This window comes from Xiphophorus maculatus, chromosome 2 (assembly GCF_002775205.1).
Source record: "Xiphophorus maculatus strain JP 163 A chromosome 2, X_maculatus-5.0-male, whole genome shotgun sequence".
Taxonomy (NCBI): domain Eukaryota; kingdom Metazoa; phylum Chordata; class Actinopteri; order Cyprinodontiformes; family Poeciliidae; genus Xiphophorus; species Xiphophorus maculatus.
The window spans coordinates 19,897,844-19,917,934 of record NC_036444.1 but is presented as its reverse complement, the minus strand read 5'-3'; the positions used below and the strand labels follow the sequence as shown (position 1 = coordinate 19,917,934).

The 20,091-nt window shown below is 39.1% G+C and overlaps 1 protein-coding gene across 1 annotated transcript in view; it reads right to left on the bottom strand.

The window, feature by feature from the left end:
• Positions 1-1,710: 1,710 nt before the first annotated feature.
• spire2 (spire type actin nucleation factor 2) overlaps positions 1,711-20,091 on the bottom strand; it is a 32,049-nt gene continuing 13,668 nt past the window's right edge. Inside the window, exons 6-15 of the mRNA XM_023326877.1 lie at positions 16,014-16,100; positions 14,820-14,937; positions 12,443-12,603; positions 11,876-12,098; positions 9,151-9,272; positions 7,812-7,949; positions 7,659-7,726; positions 7,249-7,276; positions 5,758-5,855; positions 1,711-2,873 (exon numbers count right to left, since the gene is read on the bottom strand). Of these exons, the coding sequence (XP_023182645.1) occupies positions 2,573-2,873; positions 5,758-5,855; positions 7,249-7,276; positions 7,659-7,726; positions 7,812-7,949; positions 9,151-9,272; positions 11,876-12,098; positions 12,443-12,603; positions 14,820-14,937; positions 16,014-16,100 (1,344 nt within the window). The 3' untranslated portion in view covers positions 1,711-2,572. The remainder of the gene's footprint in view (positions 2,874-5,757; positions 5,856-7,248; positions 7,277-7,658; positions 7,727-7,811; positions 7,950-9,150; positions 9,273-11,875; positions 12,099-12,442; positions 12,604-14,819; positions 14,938-16,013; positions 16,101-20,091) is intronic.

Genomic DNA, 20,091 nt, shown 5'->3' with positions numbered 1-20,091 from the left:
TCCTCGATACAGCCATCAGTATCTACTCTAAAAGAAAATTATGAGTTACAATATTTAATATCCCTCAAATAATAAAGTATTTTTAAATTGAATTGTGATAATTAAATTTTAACTGAATTCTTTGTTACCCAAATTAGATTTTTATTTGAATAATATTGGCTCAACAGGTATGTTGAATACCCAATCTAATTAAGAAAAAAGTTGACAAAAATTTAGGCAGACACAAAAACAGGAAAGAGATCACAAAACAAAATGAGCAAACAAAATAATACACTAACTCATATTATTACAAATATGGGTTTATTTAAAGACAATTTTCTCTTTAAATCAACCATATTATTGGCAAGTGAATATTTTTGTGATTCACTTTTGGTAATTTTTGGTAACTTGGTAAATTAGGATTATGTTGGAAATAAACTAACCTACAAAAATTATAATAAACAAAAGTTAAATAATCAGACATAAATAGTAGCATCAAAAATGTGCATTTTTAAACTATGGTTAAAAGCTTGAAGCAACAACAGCAATGAATGAAAGATTCATTGCTTTTATTGTGAAAGTGTAATCACCCGTTTTCCTTTTCGAGTCTAAGAAGTATTGCGCGCTCTTGACGTACATCAGCTTCTGCGGGAGAGTAAAGTCAGAGCCAGATGACAGGAGGAAGCAGCCAATAGGAGCGCAGACCTAATTATTTATTCATGATCAGGAGGCGGGGCTTCCGTACAGGCCACATTGATCCCTGACAAGAAAGCGGAGCCTCCGTTTACTTCATTAATGGATTCCTCTGCTGCTTACAAGACACTTTCATTTTCCCATCAATACCGCTTTTAGAAACCATGAAGCAGACACTCACGTCTGCTCATTTTACAAACGTTTAAAAATATTTTTAAATTCATTTTCCTCTTCAGGTATAAATGGTTGGGACTCACTTTAAAGGAAGACTCACTTTACGGTTGCTGTCATTTTAATTTTTTTTTTTAAATTAACCCTCCTGGTTATCTAAATTTTCTTCCAGTGGTTTTAGCTTTTTACTTTATCGTTACATAACATTAGCGTATTGATGTAAATTATATTTTTTGTTGCCATCTGTATATTAGGAAAAGGTTAATTTGTATCATGGTTCTTATTTTTTTATGTGCCTTTCAAATTAAACAGAGTAATCTTTGCCCTATCAAAAATGCATTTTTTAAATAGTTTTATAAAATTATTTTTTAATAGAACATTTATTAAAAAGGTTATATTTTCTGAATGAATGAATATTTGAAGACTGAGAGACACGACGAGAAAAAATATACTTACATTTTCTATCGCAAAGCCTTTTTCTTGCATCTGAGAGACACAGGTAGAGTAGTCTATTCATAAATAACTTTACACATAAAATTAACCAAAATATGTTCCATATGTTGCTGCCAATTTTTGACCCATGCAACGCACCAAAACGCAGGAACCCCCGAAGGTCCAATACCTCCTTCTAGTTATCTAAACATCACCGCAAAAGTACGGAAACACAAAAATATTAACAAAAAGTAGCAGCCTACACAAACAGACATCTTTAATGTCTGTTCAAGCGTGACATTAAAGATGTTCCAAGATGTTCAGTGCAACATATCAACTGCTTGTTCTGATCAGTCAAATTTGTACTATTGCAGGACAGCTGTGCTCCTCTGTTGTTTGGTGAGCCCACAGTAAAACTCGCAGATGCAGCACTGGTTGTGTTTGTCACTGGATCTTTATTGCAGCCGAGGTTCACTTTGTGTTTACAAAACCAGGACAGATTGCAAAGCGTCCATATGGGAGTGAGAGAGGCGGGAGATTCACCTGCTCGCCTCTCACCGCGGTCGTCATGCTACGTCGGCTAAAGTTGCGGCCCGCAGCTTCACCCTGTTACATTCACAGTGTCGCTGCCGTTTCACCCCCCGCCCCCAACCCCACCCACCCTTCTGCAGGTCTGGGGTTTTCACAAGCATCGCCAGAGAGGGCTCGTTATGCAGCAGATTGTTTTTAACTCCCCTTTTTAACGGTTAAAAATAAATATTTTATTGTTTACAAGCTATTAGGTTTGCAATTTTGTTCTTGTAAGGTACATTCATGACAAAAAAAACAAGGCAACCCATTGGAGTTAAATGCTAATGCAACACTGCACAGCTTTAACCTCGCAGCCCTGCCTCTCAACCTCCAGCGCTCCCCTCTGATTGAACCCCTCCCGCCCAAAATGTGTGAGTGAAGAGTGAAGGTTTGGTGCAGCAGATAGGGCAGATGCAGAGAGAGATTTAAGTGAACAAGTGTGTTGAGAGTGAGATGGTGAGATAAGGAAGGTAAAGCAGTTGTGCAAAAAGCTGGCATCTCTACATTCTTGCTAAAGAGTTCTTAACAGCTTCAGTGATATTTTTTTTTTCATCCTTTAGACCTAAACTTGACTATTAAATGATACATTTAATGCTCCAACCCAGCAAAATTAACTTTGAAGCACCTTTACTGGATTATATGATTATTAAGACACGCTGCAACCCTCGGAGAGCCCTCCCCTCTTTAAATACAAACGTGTGCACAGTGAGGTCAGAGTCTGAGCCAGTCATTGCTTCGTGCTGTGGACCGTCTCGCTGCGGTGGAGGTGTGATGAAGGTTGTTGGTGGTGATGGTTTGGTTGAGGCAAAGCCTCAAAGTTGGACTGTCGCTGCAGCTGTGGCCTCTGAGCGGCTTTGGCCTCTCTCTTTGGAGTGTTGTTGAGGATGTCCAGGCTCCGGCGGCTGGAGGAGATGACATCCGCGACGAACTTTGTGCATTCGGCACAGATGTCACGCAGCGTGCAGCCGTGAGCGTACAGGTGTGGGAACTCCTCCTCCACTGAGTGGCGGGACAGAGTCCGCAGGGATCTGCAAGCAGAAACGGAAGATGGGGATGCCTTCACATCTTATATAAATCAGACATGTAGACAAATAATTACAACATTGAATCTATAACTGGGATAATACACAAGGGCATCATGTTACAGTAGAACGGAATTGAAATTTTAGTTTGTTTCAGTAATTCAATTCAAAAAGTGAAACACGGTATCCAAACATATTTATGGAAAGCTGAGTGGAAGGAAAAAGTCTGTAAAAAAGGATGCACAAGAATAACTGCAGCCTGGAGAAAATTGGAGGAGTTTGGGGGGGATTAACAAGGCTTAGCCCACATTGGAGAGTTTATATTTTTATGCTTAGTTCAGATGAAAGGGTCGGATGCATTGAAACTGAAAAACTACACAAATCTGACATCATCAGACTTTTATGAGCGAGAGCATTTTGCTCCTATAAAGGGTTTGACCTTTTTTCTGGTTGAAAAAAAAAAATGTAAACAAAATTCTCCAAAACTAATAATGCATCAAAACAAGTGTGATCGCTTATTACCAGTAGTTCAGTCAATACTGCGTTAACCTCATCCCACGTAGTCCACTTTGCAACTTATTTTTGGAAAATATTGTTAATCACGACAAAAAAAGAATAAAAATCTTTTTATCTATGCACTGGTGGTAAACACCTGGAAATAGCTGACACATTTATTTATGTTTACATTTTTACAACACTTTTGGCAGGACTGTTAGCCAATTCAATTTAGGGAAAAAGTGTTGCAATAATATGCAGTCTGACAGTCTCGGTCCAAATGGTTCACTTTGTAACTTATATTTTTGGAAGATAAAGTAGATTTTGTGTTCCTTTCTACCAAAGTCAGAGTGAAAGAAAAAAGCGTGTGGAAGCAGAGTATAAACAAACAATTAAAAAAAAAAAGCTTCATATCTATGATCTCAAGTGGATGAAATGCTTGGATGAATGGAAAGCAAAACAAATATTGAAGTGAACTAAAGCATAAAAATGATGCTTCAGCAGTGAGCCAGGAAAATCAGTCACTGTGGAGAAGACTGAGCTTTTTGATCGAAAAAACAACAATCTCAGTTGTAAAATGAAAACCTCCCTGAGAGCAGAGAAACACTACACCACACCAGCTCTGCTTCTCACCAACTCGCTGCCTTCAAGGCGGGAGGATCGTAGTGACAGCTGGGTAATTATTACATAATGGCTGCTTAGAGGCCGTGTAGGAGGCGCTGCACTGATTACACAACAAAGGAAGGAGGGAGTGTGTGTGCGGTGGAGGTGACTGGCTTGAGGAGGCCAGCTTCTAGTTCTTATTCAGGGAAAAGTTAGTAAATCGTCACTAATGAGATGAAAAGTGGGATAAAGAGGAACTTTAAACATTAAGGAATGTAAACTACAAATAAAAAGATAAATGGAGAGAAACAACATTTAAATATTACTTGGTTTTACAATTAATTTGTGTCCAGAGTCAGGCCATCTTCATTCCCAATGTGAGCAAGTAAAAAAGCTCAGCTGTCTTGTTGCCTGAGTTTCCATTGAACATTTAACATTAAGTTAGTTGAATTCAGAGTGTAATCCACCATACATACAACACTGTGCATATATCTGGAGATATCCCTCTTGCATTGAGCTTAGTTGGACTTTCTGTTTTGTGCGGATTTTATTGTTGGTTTTCTTCTTTATATATAATTTGTTTTCTTAGTCAGACTTTCTTATATTATTTTAAAGCGGTCTGGTTCAACAGCTCTCTGACCTTCCTGATGGTTTTTCTTTGGACTTTCGATGCTACTTACTCTTTTTTATTCTTGTCAAGAGATAACCGAACATGTAAGAGAACATTTTCTTAATCTGAAGCCAGGTTTACACTGTGCGATTATCTGCTGTCTTAGGTCAAATCTTTCGTCGTGAAAGGAAATCTGTGGTTGTGAGGTGAATCTGCGGTCGGCACACGGACAGAATTTAGTGCTCCAATTAGCAAAGATAACCTGAGAGAGAAACCCAGCAGTGCCAGAGACGTTCTGAGAAAGTTGTGCAGCGTGACTAAAGACTGGCTTTTGGAACCTGAGCATCAAATAAACCACCTTCAAAGATTACAAGAAACTTTTAATTAATGTTCTAGAGCTGTCACTAACAGTAACTTCTCCTCTTTATTAAAGATAATTCAACAAAGAGTATTTGCTTAATCAAATGCTAAAAACGTCAGAGCCTGCGTCAGAGTGTCGCTCTCAGTGAAAAACACAACCAAATACTGCTGGGTAAACCAATAAATCAGAGGCTGCAGAGTCTAAAAATACTTCTGCTATTCTATATTTTCTGTCTTTCATAATTGTTGAGAATCGGTAAAAAAAAAACAAAAAACAAAACAAAACAAAGAATTATAAACAAATTTCATACATTTCCATAAAATCACCTAATAAAGATGTGATGTGTGAGACTCGCATTGGTTCCCACCAGTGATTTGCATGAATGTGCTCCAATAACATGTTTAAAAGTGGCAACATTCTGGAGAACGGTGAGACTTTACGATGTTTTCACCTGCCGAGCCTGAACTGAACACAGCTTCCCTTGTCGCCACTTAAAGGCATTTTGTCCGGTACTGACTGGCTGCCGCAAATGAAAGACTTTTAAAGTTGCAGGGTTTCCCCTCGAAAGTAAGAGTTTGGGGACAGCTGTGCTTGACGGCTACGAAACGCACATATTTGTCCTACTGTGGAAGAGGGACTGGAAATATATACTTCTCTTTTCTTTCTTTTAGCTTAAATGTCGAGTTGACCCAGTTCTGTTGGCAACAGCCTGCTCTTAGCAGACAAATTGATTGTGTCACGATCACCTTTTCTCTGGGACCAACATAGATGTATCCAGTTACTTAGACTTTTTAAATTGCTTAATAAATGCAAAGACTCACTTGTAGACTTGGCTTTTGTGTCCATGGCCTTTTGGGGTGCTATGAAATCCCACAGTGTACACAGGAATATGAGCCATCTTCTTGGAGGGAATCTTCATCTGAATTCAAGAAACGTGAACAACATCCAGTCAGAAAGTTGGAGGAAAAGAAACAGTCATGTGATGTTAAGAAATGTTCATTACAATACGTAATGATAATAACTGATTCATACAATTTATTCATACAATAGGTCAGTATTATTTTACTCTCATTGCACAGCAAGAAAGCACTGAACACACCTACAAACAAATGCAGACATTTTTAATTAACGATTAGAGTGACATTAACACAGATGAGCCACAGCACCACATGGACCACAAACACAAAAAGCACAACAAATCCAAACCTACACTGCACAAAACCACACATCCAACACGGGCCGGGACTGAGGCGACAAACGAAAACAAAAACAAACAAAAAGAGCAAAAAATAAATAAATTTGACGTCAACAGAGGATTAAACCAGTGCTGAAAACTAAAATACCTTTATTTACCTGTTTCTGCTGCAGCTTTTCTTACATTCCTTAACTCTTTTCATGAACTGTTTTTAAACTGACTCACAAAATAAACAACTAATAAACATAATCAAAAGATTAACAGGAGATAAACTTGCTCTATTAAAGCTGTAAGCTTTTGAATTTGCACATGTTTAAAATAGTAAAACTACAAGTTCTTTTGTCATTGTGACGTCACTGAGTAGAAATAGTAGAGGTGGATAAACGTGGTGATTGCAGTTGTTTAAATCGCCTTAATTTCGGATTCACATTTTGTCATAAAATGAAGGTCATGGAGACGGCTTGTTTCAACTTGAAAAATGTGCTCTGCATTATAAACGTTATATAAACCAACTAATATTCAAGCCATATAAACAGAGTATTGATGCACCAGCATGATAATTTAGGTCAGTATTGATATCCAATATTAACATTACCGCTGTGGCTGATAACCAATATTATACATTTTTCCCTGCCCTTTGAACACCAAGAAAAAATGACCAGACTGCTGACACAGCTTTTCTGCTTCAGTTAAACACCAAACAATCCGGCTCTGGATCAGAGTCACATGACCAAACAAATGCCACATGACACACTTCCCCTCTCTGCTGAAACACATATACTAATGGCAACAAGATGGAAATAAACATTAGTCATTAATATTGGGCCAGTTTTAAGTATGGGACCAAATGACTAACATAGGTCAATTAGACGGCAAATGCTAATTAATCCGAGAGAATAATAAATAGGGTTTTTGTGCAATGCTTTTTTTGTTCACCCCTTTCCAAACTGTCCATGTTCCCGATCCAACAAACAACATTGTTCGCTTCAAGCTTTGAAAATCAACCTGTGGTATTTTTATGAGTGAAACTACTACAAAATATATAAAACAATTTAAAACATAGAGTGACACAAACTAGTATTTGGGAATAAAATAAATATTATATGTCTAAAGTTACCTTTGCACTACAAGAGCCACACACTGACCTGCAAGAGGAACAAAAACAAAGGAGTGTTATTACAATTCAAATCTTAAATAGTTACTAATTCCTGTGCTTCACACTACAGTCGTGGGATATCAAGCTGCAGAAATTATTGCATGAAAACAAGCTTGATTGCCTTATTATTTATTTTTTAATTCAGGATTTAATTACCGTAACTCAAAGTTTTGTATTTTGAAAACAAATCTTTGAGACAACATCAGACATTTAAAGAGTGAAAAACATGATAATGGCTAATGTTTTGGAGAAATTCAGACTTTCCGCGTTTCATGTGAAATTTAAACACGAGATCATGCTTGAAGATAAAATTAATAAGAATAAATATTCCAAAAACGCTCAGAAGGTCCAGTCAAACTTTTCTTGGCTACCTTTTGCACAGTAAGCACGTAGACGGCCACGAGAAGAGAGGGAATTTCACTCTGCAGCAGCAGCAAACCTGAGGAATCAGATGCAGTAAATACTGACAACATTTACTGCAAACACAGCAGAGGCAACAGCAACAAGGAAACCAAAGCAGCTACCTTTCCTCGCTTCAGGTTGCTGTACAACTCCTTGCTCTGAAGATATTTCTCCATTTCTGCTTTGACAAGTACTCGACGCACATTGATGATCTCATCTAAAGTAAGGGCCAGACTCTCAACGGGGTGGCTGAACTCCTCCTGAAGAAAAATCAAGGAGGAGGAAGAGGACCCATCAGTCTGATGACTCGATAAACACATAAATGTATGATTTAAACAATAAATAAATTCAGGATGGGTTATAAAGAGGGTATTCTAAAACTGTAAAGTTATTGTTCATGTTGCAGAACCTACTGCTGTTACTTGTGCTGTTAATCTAAAGCTGAATGTGCATCAGCATCACTGGGGCATTAGTTGTTTTCATGAACAGCATATCAATAGGATATCCCGATCTTTACTTTATACAGATGATGTGGTACTGTTAGAGTCTGCAGTCATTTGGGAAGTGGCCAAGAAGAGAGTCAGCTCTGGTCAGAGGCCATGAACCTATACCAGAAAAACCTGGACTCTTCCTCCAGATGGGGGTTAATCTCCTGCCTCAAGGGAAGGTTTGAGTATCTTGGTGTCTTCTTTAAGAGTAATGGTACGACAGAGAGATCGGAGCATTTCCTAGGCCTATTATTATGATGAAAAACGAGCCAAGTCAGAAGCCAAAGCTCCTGATTCAAATGTTCACCAAAATATTAGAAGATCAAGATTGAGGATATAATTTAACATCCTCTATGTAGAGAGAGAGGTCAGATTAGAGTCACTGAGTTAGTTAGGGTCACTTGAACCTGTAACTCTATAGTCCTTTAGTGTCTTCCATTAGAGGAAGTGATCCAAAATGTGGGTCAGTCCTAGTAGATCTATTCTGGTCCTGGAACTCATTGGGATGTCCAAATAAAAACAAAAAATGTCACTGGGTTTTAACCAATTCCTTTACGGCGGTGTTAACGTTCCCTGTTTTGCTGTGAAGGTTCAGTAGATTTTGTGTGCTGTTGCCAGTGTTGGCCAGGACTCTCTTGTAAAAGAGATTTTTTTATGTCAGTGGGATTTTGCTGGTGAAATAACATTTAATAGTAATAATAAAAAACAAATGGGAAGGGGGATGTTTTGAATTAGATCATGGTCCATTACTGCCACAGTGTGTGTGGATTAGATTGGATTGATAGATGGATGGATTGATTGATGGTTAATAAAAATCAAACAACCACATCCTTTTAGAGGTTTTAACCATTTCATGTGATCTTTATCTTCTCACTTATTCGGAAAATTGAGGTTTGAAAGACATAATATTGAATCTAACTCTTCACAGTGTTCTTTCTTCACTGTCTCTGAGGCTGCTGGGATTTTATCTCACCATCCACTGGTCTCCGCTTCTGGAGTCCGACGTCGTCTCGAGACCCTCCGTGGCCTCGTCCACCGAACTCAGAGACAGGCGAGCGGGAGACGGGGGCGCCCAGCCGTAGACGGGGAAGGAAGCTGGGTGTGGAGAAACGGATTAAAAGTCAGTGAGAGGAAACAATGAATAAAATACAGAGAGGTGGAGGGGTATCAAACGTGTACAGCTGAGACCGGATGAGTAAGGCACATATCCTGGCCTAACTACTCCATGAATTACCCATCAGCCTCTTTCATTCAGCACCGTCTCAGATCTCAGCCCCGTACAGCATTCGGCAAACTCCTCTAAAGCTGTCGTGTATTATTAATCTGATTTCAGGAGGGAGATTTGGCTCACGCTGCAACATAGTTCACAGTGAGGGGCGGGCAGCCCTCACGCGGCTCAAACTGCTGCTGCAGATGGAGGCCGTCGATTTGGCTCCAACAGGCCGAGAAGATGGCTGAGACAGGCCAGTAAATATCATCCGTACACATAATTTGGATCAGCTGCTGATGACAGATGCAGCTTACAGGCTTACATCCCTACATAGCCCCAGTTTAAGCATAAGAGCCCCCTGCTGGCAGGGTTAAGTACTACATGATGAACTTCTGCGGCTTGCACGGCAGCTGTGCAGAAGCTGGGAGTGGACTGGGATCGTTTTTCAGACAGCGAGGCTGTTAGTGCACAAATTACTGCCATCGAGCTGAACCTTCGCTGCTGAAGCCCCATCACCCAGTCTGACTTTATCAGCACATCTTTTTATCTAATTACAATCCATCAAACGTCTATTAGCGTCCGCAGGGCTGATCTGATCCCCGTCAGTGGCTGCTGTTCCAGCGTGGAGAGAAAAGGCTCTTATTTCAGTGAAGCAGCAGTAATTTAATAACTTTTTGTACTTGAAGTAGAGAACGGAGGCAGCAGCGACGTAATGTCTTCGAAAATCACCACATTATTTGTCCGTCCTAAGATAGAAATGGAGGAAATAAAGAGTGATGTTTTTCGAAAATCAGTGGGTTTGTTGCTGGGCTGCAGTGCTTACCTAAAAATATATAGTTCCAACACAGAATAAGAGCTTAAACCTCAGTGTTTGGGATAAGGAGTTACAGAGCAGCCCCTCCCCCACATGTTGCTGCACACTGCCAGTTAACTGGTTGAAACATGACTGCTACATGGAAGGTCATGCTGAACATTAATTCTCCGGTTTTAAGAACCACTGGAAAGTTTGTCGAATGAACGCCACATGCTGTTTACCGCCACCACACTCTTTTATTTTTTTACCAGGCTTTCTAACATATTTTTAAGTCTTCAGCTGCTTTGGTTTAAAGTTTTTGCACAGTATTGCTCTAATATGTTCATCTTAAGTTCTTAATTTTCTATATGCAACCTAAAGAAAACATGTTTTTTTGTCTGAATGTGACAAATTTCCCCTTTTTCATTAACCTCAAAGTCAAAATCTGAGGACAGAGTCACTAGACGGTGCTGATAAAAATATCCAAATGAATTTCCATAATGCCACAGTTTTCCCTCGCTAGCAAGAAGTTATTTATTAAATAAATAAATAAGTGTGCCTATGCACTTATAGTTCAATATTTTTTTCTGTGTACTCCGCTAGCCAAGCAACAACCATTCATTTCATAAGGAAGAAAAATATGGCTGTTTAAAAAAACCCAGTCATGTTGTAGAAGCTAATAAAGCGCCACCTCTTTCTCTTACTGAGGTACTGTGCTTTAAAATCCCATACTTTTCAAGCTAACAACTGCATATCAGTCAAGCTGTTGTTAACCAACTAATATAAGCCCATTATTTTCCCAGTGATGCTTTAGAGTGCAGAACTGAAAAAAATGGTTATTCAAGTAAGTTTACTTGAATACGTCTTTAACTGGTGTTTATTCAATGCCCAAAATAACTTTCTGTTCTGTCCAAACTTTAATTGCTGTGCTTTTGTAAAGCCGGCAGGTAAAAAAATGAAACAATTTAAGCTTCTGTTTGGCTTCAGCCGACATATTATCTTCACTGAAGTCAATTTGAACTGAAAACCCCCCAAAAAGCATAAATGTCATAAATCTCAGATTAGTTCTTAAGCAGAGTTTTGGAAATTTGTCCATCTTTCATCTTATTTTTTATGTCTCACTGCATCCAGTGACGTCATGTTTTTGTTTGCCTTTGCAGAACGAAGATGCATCACAACCACCTGGATTTGCTTTCTGATGCTTTGTCTCCCTCTAGAGGAGGAGAATTAAAACTGCTGCTGAGAGCAAACAGCTGGGTTTCCCAATCATCTTCCTTTCAGCCAAATTAAAAGGGCCATAAAACTCCAACAAGCTTCAGATGTGAGTCAAGATGCAGATGGACAGAAGAGTGTATTGACTGCACATCTCTGAATTGGCTGTGATTGAGACACAAAAGATTTGAGTTTCTAACTAGTCCTGCTACCTTGCAAAAGTATTCATACTCCTGAGACGTTTTCACTTTTTCCTACATTACGACAAAACCTTCAGAAATATTATTGGGATTTTATGTTGTAGATCAACACAATGTGACTCATATTTGTAAAAAAACAACAACAAAAAACCCCAACAACATCCTACTGCAGTTTCAAAACTTTTTACCAATAAAAGTCTAAAAAGCCTTGTTGTTTAAAATCTCTTTAGCCGCAAACCCTAAGTTGATGTAAGGATATTTGGTGAGTGAAAATCCATCAGACCTCGGTGATAAGGAGGCGCTCCGGCACCAGTCAGCGTTCTGGATCGCGGCCTCACGTCCTGCAGTCTGACTGTCTCGCCCAGTCGGGCTGACTCCGACAGTGAGGGAAGCATGTCCCCGCGGAGAAAGGCCAGGTCCTGCTCCGAAAATGATCGATCTCTTTTCAGCGGCGCCGGAGAGCTCTCAGTCCTCCTCATGTCCCCACCGTCCGGGGACTCGTCTTCCTGCAGGGGTTCAATGAAAGACGGAAATTATTACACAACGTTGGAATAGTATGAAAAAAATAACCAAATTATCCATTTTTTTATCTATGCTACAATGGATTTTAAAAAAAAATCTAAATTCTAAATCTCAGGTTTCTGACCTCCATCTAGCTTATTTTTACATTGTAAATATAAATGTTCATAAAATAATAATAATAAATAAATGTATTTTACAAATCACTAAATCTGCATAAAAATGTTTCTCTTTGTCCAAAATCAAAAAAGGATTCATCTCTCTGCAGAGCAGAAACTAAACCCACCAATGCAAGGAACAAAACGAGCGACTGCCGGTGGGTCCCTCTCACCTCAGAGATGCTCATCTCCTCCATCTCAGCCAGCGTCGGGGCCTTGAGCAGGATGCGAGGCCGCAGCGACGGCCGAGGCTCCGACACAGACAGATCAATGCATGACGTTGATTTGACATCGCAAGGACACGTCTGAGCCAGACAGGGCAGCGAGCCGAATGCTGAGAGAAGAGAAGCAATCGCAGCATTAGGGAAGTCAGGAGCTCTCAGACGTGAAGGCGGGGAAGCTCAGACGTGCTTCGTGTGCAACTTCAGCATCTGGAGCTCATTATCACAATCATTCGGAGGCATCAGAGTGACTGTAGCTGCTGCATTTTCAATAAGTGGGTCACAAAAATCTAATGTGTTTCTCGTTTTCCTTTCATCTAAAACATTAGTGCCAACCTTGGCATTACTCTGTCCATTTGTAACTGATATCTGGCGTAGGCCCTCATTTTTTCTTTCATTTAAAAAAATAAATGGAAATAATAAAACTGAAGTGTCTTCTGTTTTGTTTGCAAAAACAAAACGTGACCAGTGTTACTGATGCTTTCTTAACAATATGCAAACTTTGTTCAACTTTATATCATCTTTTCTATTCGGGTTTCTCCTTGTCCACACAGGTCACCTCAATAAGACTAAATGTTCTCATTTGAAGATGGAACCGTCTAAAAGAAGCAGTCAAAAACAGACATAATGTGATGCAGAGAACATTTTCTGTTTGTTGGTGAGAGCTTTTATATGGTGATGAATATATAATATGAAATATAAAGTGCAACAATACATTTAGTATGAATGTTGCTAAGATAAAGAAATTAAGTCCAAGAAATCAACAGAAAGTCTAGGTTTTATAAACTGGCTGGTTTTTGTTGAACTGATCAGCTTCACTGATTATAAATGGTTGCAAATTTGTTTCTTCCTTTCTTACTTCTTGTTAGTGAAGGCTGAAGCAGCAGTTACATTTTGCTGAATTAAAGGCCAGTTTTTAAATGATTATTTCTTCTTTTGTGAAATTAACATAATCAGAAGGTCAGGATTGTTTTCCTTCTAAGGGAGACTGAGAACCACATAGGCAGTGGAGCTCAGGAGTGTCTGTGATTAATTGATTAAAATATTAATTTATCTGCTGTGTGTAACTAATAAACAAGGCCTTTATAAGAATTGGATCGTTTTACTTTAGGTTTTTTAAGACTCTGCAGCTCTAAAGACCATTCTGACCTATTATTTATGTTCTTTCTCCCACAAAAGGAATAAACTAGCCAACCTTCATCTGAAAGTAGCTGCTCAGTATTTGTGATATTTGATCCCACGTATCAGCAAAATGGCTGCAATTATAAACAGAAAGGTTTTATCATATCAGTGTTCGGTTCTAACTTATGATTCTACTTAAAATGACTCAAAAAGGCAGAAAACAGTGATGGAAAAAAAATTATATAGGAATGAATAAGTTTAAAATACAACCAATTCAAATTGTATCTGCCATAATGTAAATTACATTTAGGAAGGCTTAAATTGGAGCCAATAGAAGTTGTTCTGAGTTGCATTTGATCTAATGACCAGGAGGAGGTGACACATTATTAGAAATCTGTGTAAAAGTCTATGGAGAATTAAATTCAGGTTTAATTCACTTCACTTTATCTACAATTCAAAATGAATGTCTTCTCAAAGCACTTTATCAATATACAGAGCGACGATCAATTCAGATCAATAGATGCACAGTTCGGATCCGGTAAAATTCAAACTCAATGATTATGGGCAGCTGCCCATGTGATCATAATAAGTGGGACGTCTAGATGGAAATGGGTTTTCTGCTTGTGGACACGTGTGGCTGTAAAATGGTAAATATCACCAGAATGATGCCTTTTAAATTAGCCTGCAGGATTAAAAACTCATTTCAGGAAGCAGAAGGAGGCGCCCCCTCTAGGGTACCATTCATGCAAAACTGTCACTGAACCTCAGTAAACATTTTCCTGTAGAGTTCACCATTTTAATTAAAATTCAGCAACTTTCAGCTCCCATTCTGGGGCTCTTCTTTAGAGAGAAAAACATCAACCTGAACTTCTAAATGCGGCTGCAGAATTAATGTTTCTGGGAATTCAAAGAAGTTTATCAATTTAAATCATGTCAGGAACAGAGTCTCCTTTTTAAAGAGTAGATTTTGTACCTTTTTAGACCAAAACACCAGACCAGTCATTCATTTGTTTTTTTACTTCAAATATTTTTACTAGCTTTTTCCTTTAAGCTCTTTTATCATACCTTGTCTCTCTCCTCATGGTGTGATAAAGACAAATTAACGGATTATGTCTTCCAGATGCGAGGCGTTTATAGTGCCTCGAAACTGGAATCAACATTTTGTATGATACTTCAGAAGGTGAAAATATAAAAGTTTTGCTCTTACGCCTGGCGGTGTGTGGCACCACAGGCCTGAGCTTCCTCTCCTGCTTGATCTCTGCCAGAACCCGCTCATGAAGCGACTGCTGCCGTGGAGGAGGAGGAGGAAGGCTGCGCTCTGAGACCTAATCAGAAGAAAATATTTCACCACATCTGCTCATTCAAAAAAAAAAAAAAACAGAAAAGACAAGAAACCAAGCTTCTTCATGTCCCACCAGGCAAAGTTGTCCTATTTATACAAAAAGTAATGGTAAAGTTTTCAAACCCCTAAAATTTTTCCAGATTCTCTTTTGTTACAACCACAAAGCATCTCAATGCTCCTTTGGGGATTTTATGTGACTGAAAAACATAAAGTTACTCAGAACTGTGGAGTGGATTCAGACATTTTTTGGCAGATAAAAATCAAATTTATCCTTTATTCTGACACCCCTACCAACTATTTTTGGTCTAGTTTCTACTGCAAATATCGCAGTGTACTTGAAATAAGACAAAACGTATTTAAAAAGTAACTCTTAAAGGAATAAGAACTTTTTTAAGTCAATAATTTCTTAGAATTGATGAAAACTTACTAGTTTCACTGGCAGATAATTTCACTTATAACAAGAAAATCCTAGAAGAACATGTCAGACTTGAGATTTGATCCGAGGTTCAACTATAGAAAACAGCATCTATTTGCCAAATCTTCAGCTAAGGCACAGGTGTCAAACTCCAGTCCTCGAGGGCCGCAGTCCTGCAGTTTTTAGATGTGCCACAGCTACAAAACACTGAAATGAAATGTCTTAATTACCTCCTCCTTGTGTAGATCAGTTCTCCCAGCCTTGCTAATGACCTAATTATTCTATTCAGGTGTGGTGCAGCAGAGGCACATCTAAAAGTTGCAGGACAGTGGCCCTCGAGGACTGGAGTTTGACACCCCTGAGCTAAGAGAATAAAAAGCAAAGAATTCAGCTGTAGATTTGTAAATAGGAAGAGATATGTCCCCAAAAGACCTGCAACTTCAAGCAGCAGCTTCTACTAAGTACTGATTGCAAAACATTTTTGAAGAGTTGTATATATATATATATATATTTTTTTTTGCATCATTTGCCTTCAGCTCTACCTTGTCTTTACGAAACAAACCTCCAATAAAATATGTAGAAGCTTGTTGTAATGGTGTGAACCCCTTGAATGTTGTGGGGATCCTGCAAATGGATCCACTTACAGGTTTAAGAGGAGGTCTGGATCTGATGAAGTCCAGGATCAGCTCATGGGCACTTCTCTTCACTCTGGTAGGAATATCACCATCCACCTTCACAAGGCAGGAAGCACAACGTCAACTTAGGGAACTCTAAAAATCATACAGTCACCCACTATGCAACAGAACAACATCTAATTGTAACAAAAAAATTATATTGAAGATTCAATAATTGACTTTTAGGCCTCTGACAGCTTTAAAGACACCAGGCTCTTTAAAGCACACATGAGCAGCATTAGCTGTGATTTGCAGCTTCACAAAACGCGACTCTGTATTGATGTATAAACACCATAAAACAGTAAGAGCTGAACACTGCTTTCAGCATTGAAGCAATTATAAAAAAAGACCTGCAATGCGGCCAGAACAACAGAAGGCGGGAGGGTTTTATTAATATTTGTGTTGCTGAGCTGAATAATGCATCTGGCCATGGAGAAGGCCTCCAGGCTAACTCCACCACACCATCAACGTTTTTGAGTTCAGCGTCTTCCTGCTGAAGCTCTGCCAGGTGGTGATGAAAACATCTCCCAGCAATTGTTTTAAAATTGTTTTTTTTGGTTTGTTTTTTTGTGGATCATATTTGTGGGAATGATTTGAAAGCCAACTCAGCTAACTGCGCTAGTTAGCTGCTTTAAAACTGTGCAAGCTATTTCAGGGAAATCAAAACAGATTTTTGATCTTTTTGAGGAGGCGGGGTTTGTGGATGTATGGAGAAAACTCCATCCTGCTGGAAAGGAATACACTTTTTGCTCAAACCTCCACAAATGCCACACACGTATTGACTTTTTTTTCTCCCTAAAATTATTTTAACACAAGTTGCTTCATGCAAAATAGGACACATTGTTATATCTGACCTTGCTGCAGTGTATCTAAATTATACCTTTAAAAACGCTAGGGTTCAATCAAATCACTGGAGAATAAATCCTTTAATTTTAAAGGATGGAAAATTTGTGGAGTATTTTAGAACAGAATTCAAACAATTCCTCGCAGTCAATTCTCCCTCTGCTAGCAGCCCCTCCTTGCTCTGAGACACAGCTAAGGCATTTAGTAGAGGATTGATAATATCATATACGTGCAGCAAAAAACAAAGAATTGCAGAACAACAAAACATATTACAAAGAAAGCTTGGACTCGCAGAAGAAGAACATGTAAAAAAACCTTCGTGGTCTAAGTTGGGGGAGCTCAGTGCCCTGCGGTGCTCGCTGAACACATTACTGACGCAGAACACAAAGTCAAATTTGCTAAACAAAGATTGTTTGAATATGGGGATAAACCAGGCAGATACCTTTCCTGTCTTACAAAAACACGGAAGACCTCCCAAACAATTGCTTCAATTTCTGACCAGAGGGGTTCATGTTCCACCGACCCAGAGAAAGTAAATGCAGCTTTCTTTGAATTTTACAAAAATTTGTACCAATCTGAGCAATGTGACAACTCTCAATCTTTAATGGAAACATTTTTCTAAAAAATTAAGCTGCCCAATTTGCCAGAGGACAAAAAGAAAGATCTAAATGCAGAAATATCGGAGGCAGAGGTGGAAGGAGCCACAGATTCCTCCAGGGAGGGATGGCACCGGGTCCGGATGGGCTCACTTAGGAATTCTACAAAACCTTTATGGATCTGCTGTCAAAGCCCTATCTGTCCATGCTGAATGACTCATTTGGTACCAGTGTGCTCCCCCCTTCCCTCTGGGAAGCAAATATATCCTTAATTCTTATGAAATCAAAACCTCCAGAAAATTGTGGCTCCTCCAGACCCATCTCATTACTTAATGTAGATTTGAAAATACTCTCCAAAATTCTAGCAACATGCTTGGAAAACATTTTACCCCTTTTGATAGGGATAGTCGAAACGGGTTTTATCAAGGGTCGTAATTCCTGCAATAACCTCAGACGTCTGTTGAGTGTGATTCAGCTGTGTCAACGGCGGGCGATGGATGGTCTTGTAGTCTCCTTAGACGCAGAGAAGGCGTTTAACCGCGTGGAATGGTCATATCTTTTTCATACTCTGCATCAATTTGGACTGGGTCCCAACTTTATCAGCTGGATTAAAATCCTCTCTACAGTTGTCCTTTAGCTGCAGTTATTACAAATCGGGTCAGGTCTAGAAATTTTGAGGTGGGAAGGGGAAACGGGCAGGGCTGCCCCCTTTCGCCTCTTTTATTCACTCTTGCAATCGAACCACTGGCTGAAGCAATTCGTAGTGACCCCACTGTATTCGGTGTCAACATTGATCGGGGGACCCATAAAATTTCTTTATATGTCGACAATGTTCTGTTGTTTCTCTCCAGACCTACCACTTCAGTCGAAAGAGTCATTGCAATTATTAATCAGTTTGGCTCATTCTGGGGATACAAAATAAACGTCTCCAAATCCGAGGCCATGCCCTTGGGTAGACAACTTTATATCCCTAGTTCCCCTTTTAAGTGGTCCCCTGCAGGATTTAAATATCTTGGCATATTTGTCACACCTGTCTTCAATCAGATGTTCAAAACAAACTTTGTCCCATTATTTGAAAAAATTAAGCTAGACCTTGAACGCTGGAATTGTCTTCCCACATCTTGGCTGGGCAGAATTTCGCTTCTCAAGATGAACTTTCTCCCTCGCTTGTTGTACCCAATTAGGATGATTCCTATTTTGTTTACTCAGAGGTGGATCCAAAAATTAAAGAGTTGGTTTGGTTCCTTTATCTGGGCCAAAAGAAGGGCATTCATAAAAATGTCAACACTACAGCTACCAAGAAATATGAGAGGCTTAGATCTTCCAGATCTAAATAAATATCAATTGAGTTCTCTTAAATTTGCCCGATAGTGGATATCTGGAAATTCATCCACAGTGTGGCTGGATATAGAAGCCTCGTTATGTGATTGTCCTCTTAAAAGCCTGCTTTTCTTAAAAATCTGAAAACAATAAACAAATACTGTAACAATCCAATCACTGTGAATACAGTCAAGGCCTGGAGGGCGGTTCAACATATCGAGGGAAGAACTGGGAAGACATCCCCATTTACACCCTTTGTCCAGAACCCTGACTTTCTTCCAGGTATGTTAGATGCAGGTTTTGGGGAATGGGAGGCTAAGGGTGTTTCATCTTTGGGCTGTCTTTTTAAGGAGGGGATCCTCATGTCTTTTAATCAAGGTGTGGAAGCTTTTGGAGTAGGGAAAATATCCATTTCCGTTTCTTCCAGCTAAGAGACTTTATTAAAAAAGAAACAACTCTACTCAGGGACACTGAGGTTTCAGGCTTTGGAAAACTTTTTTTCGGAACTCGTGAAGTGTCACTCAGCATGTGCTACAAAACATTAAAATGTCATAAGTGTATCAACTCTGGTCCAGGCCTGGGGAGGAGAGCTGAATGTCGAGATTACTGATGTAATGTGGAGCAGTATCTGGAACTCTGCCAGAAAAATCACTATTTGTAATCGCTCCTGGACGTTGCAACTTAAATTACCACATAGAGCTCACTTGGCCCCAAACCGGGTGTCTAAGTTTAAACCGGGGTCCTCTTCGCTGTGCCCTAAATGCAAAATACATGAAGGCAGCCTCACACACTGTCTTTGGTCATGCCCCAAGATCCAGATATACTGGAAATCTATTCTGATTGAGACTAGGAAAATTATCAAAACTAATATTGATCTCGATCCAGCGTCTCTTCTCCTTGGTCTACCAAATAAACATATCCAAAATCAAAACAAGAGTAAGTTGTATAATGTCCTAATTTTCTGTGCCTGAAAGAATATTTTGTTACAATGGATTTCTAATAAATCTCCTACTATTTTTGGGTGGAAGAAGCTTATTTTGGAATATATCCCTCTCGACTTTCCTCATCCACTCTAAGACTGACATTTTTGGACGCATATGGAAGCCCTTCTTGGATTATGCTGAAGGACACATGTCTACCATCCTGTCTCGAGCATTTATAAATGCTTAGATGTGGACTATATAATAGAAGTATGTATGCCCCCTATCTCATCTTTCCTTTTGTCTCCTCTGTTCTGCACTGCTGAGCTTTTGTTCTGTGTTAAGTTGTTGTTGTTATTAAACAAAAAA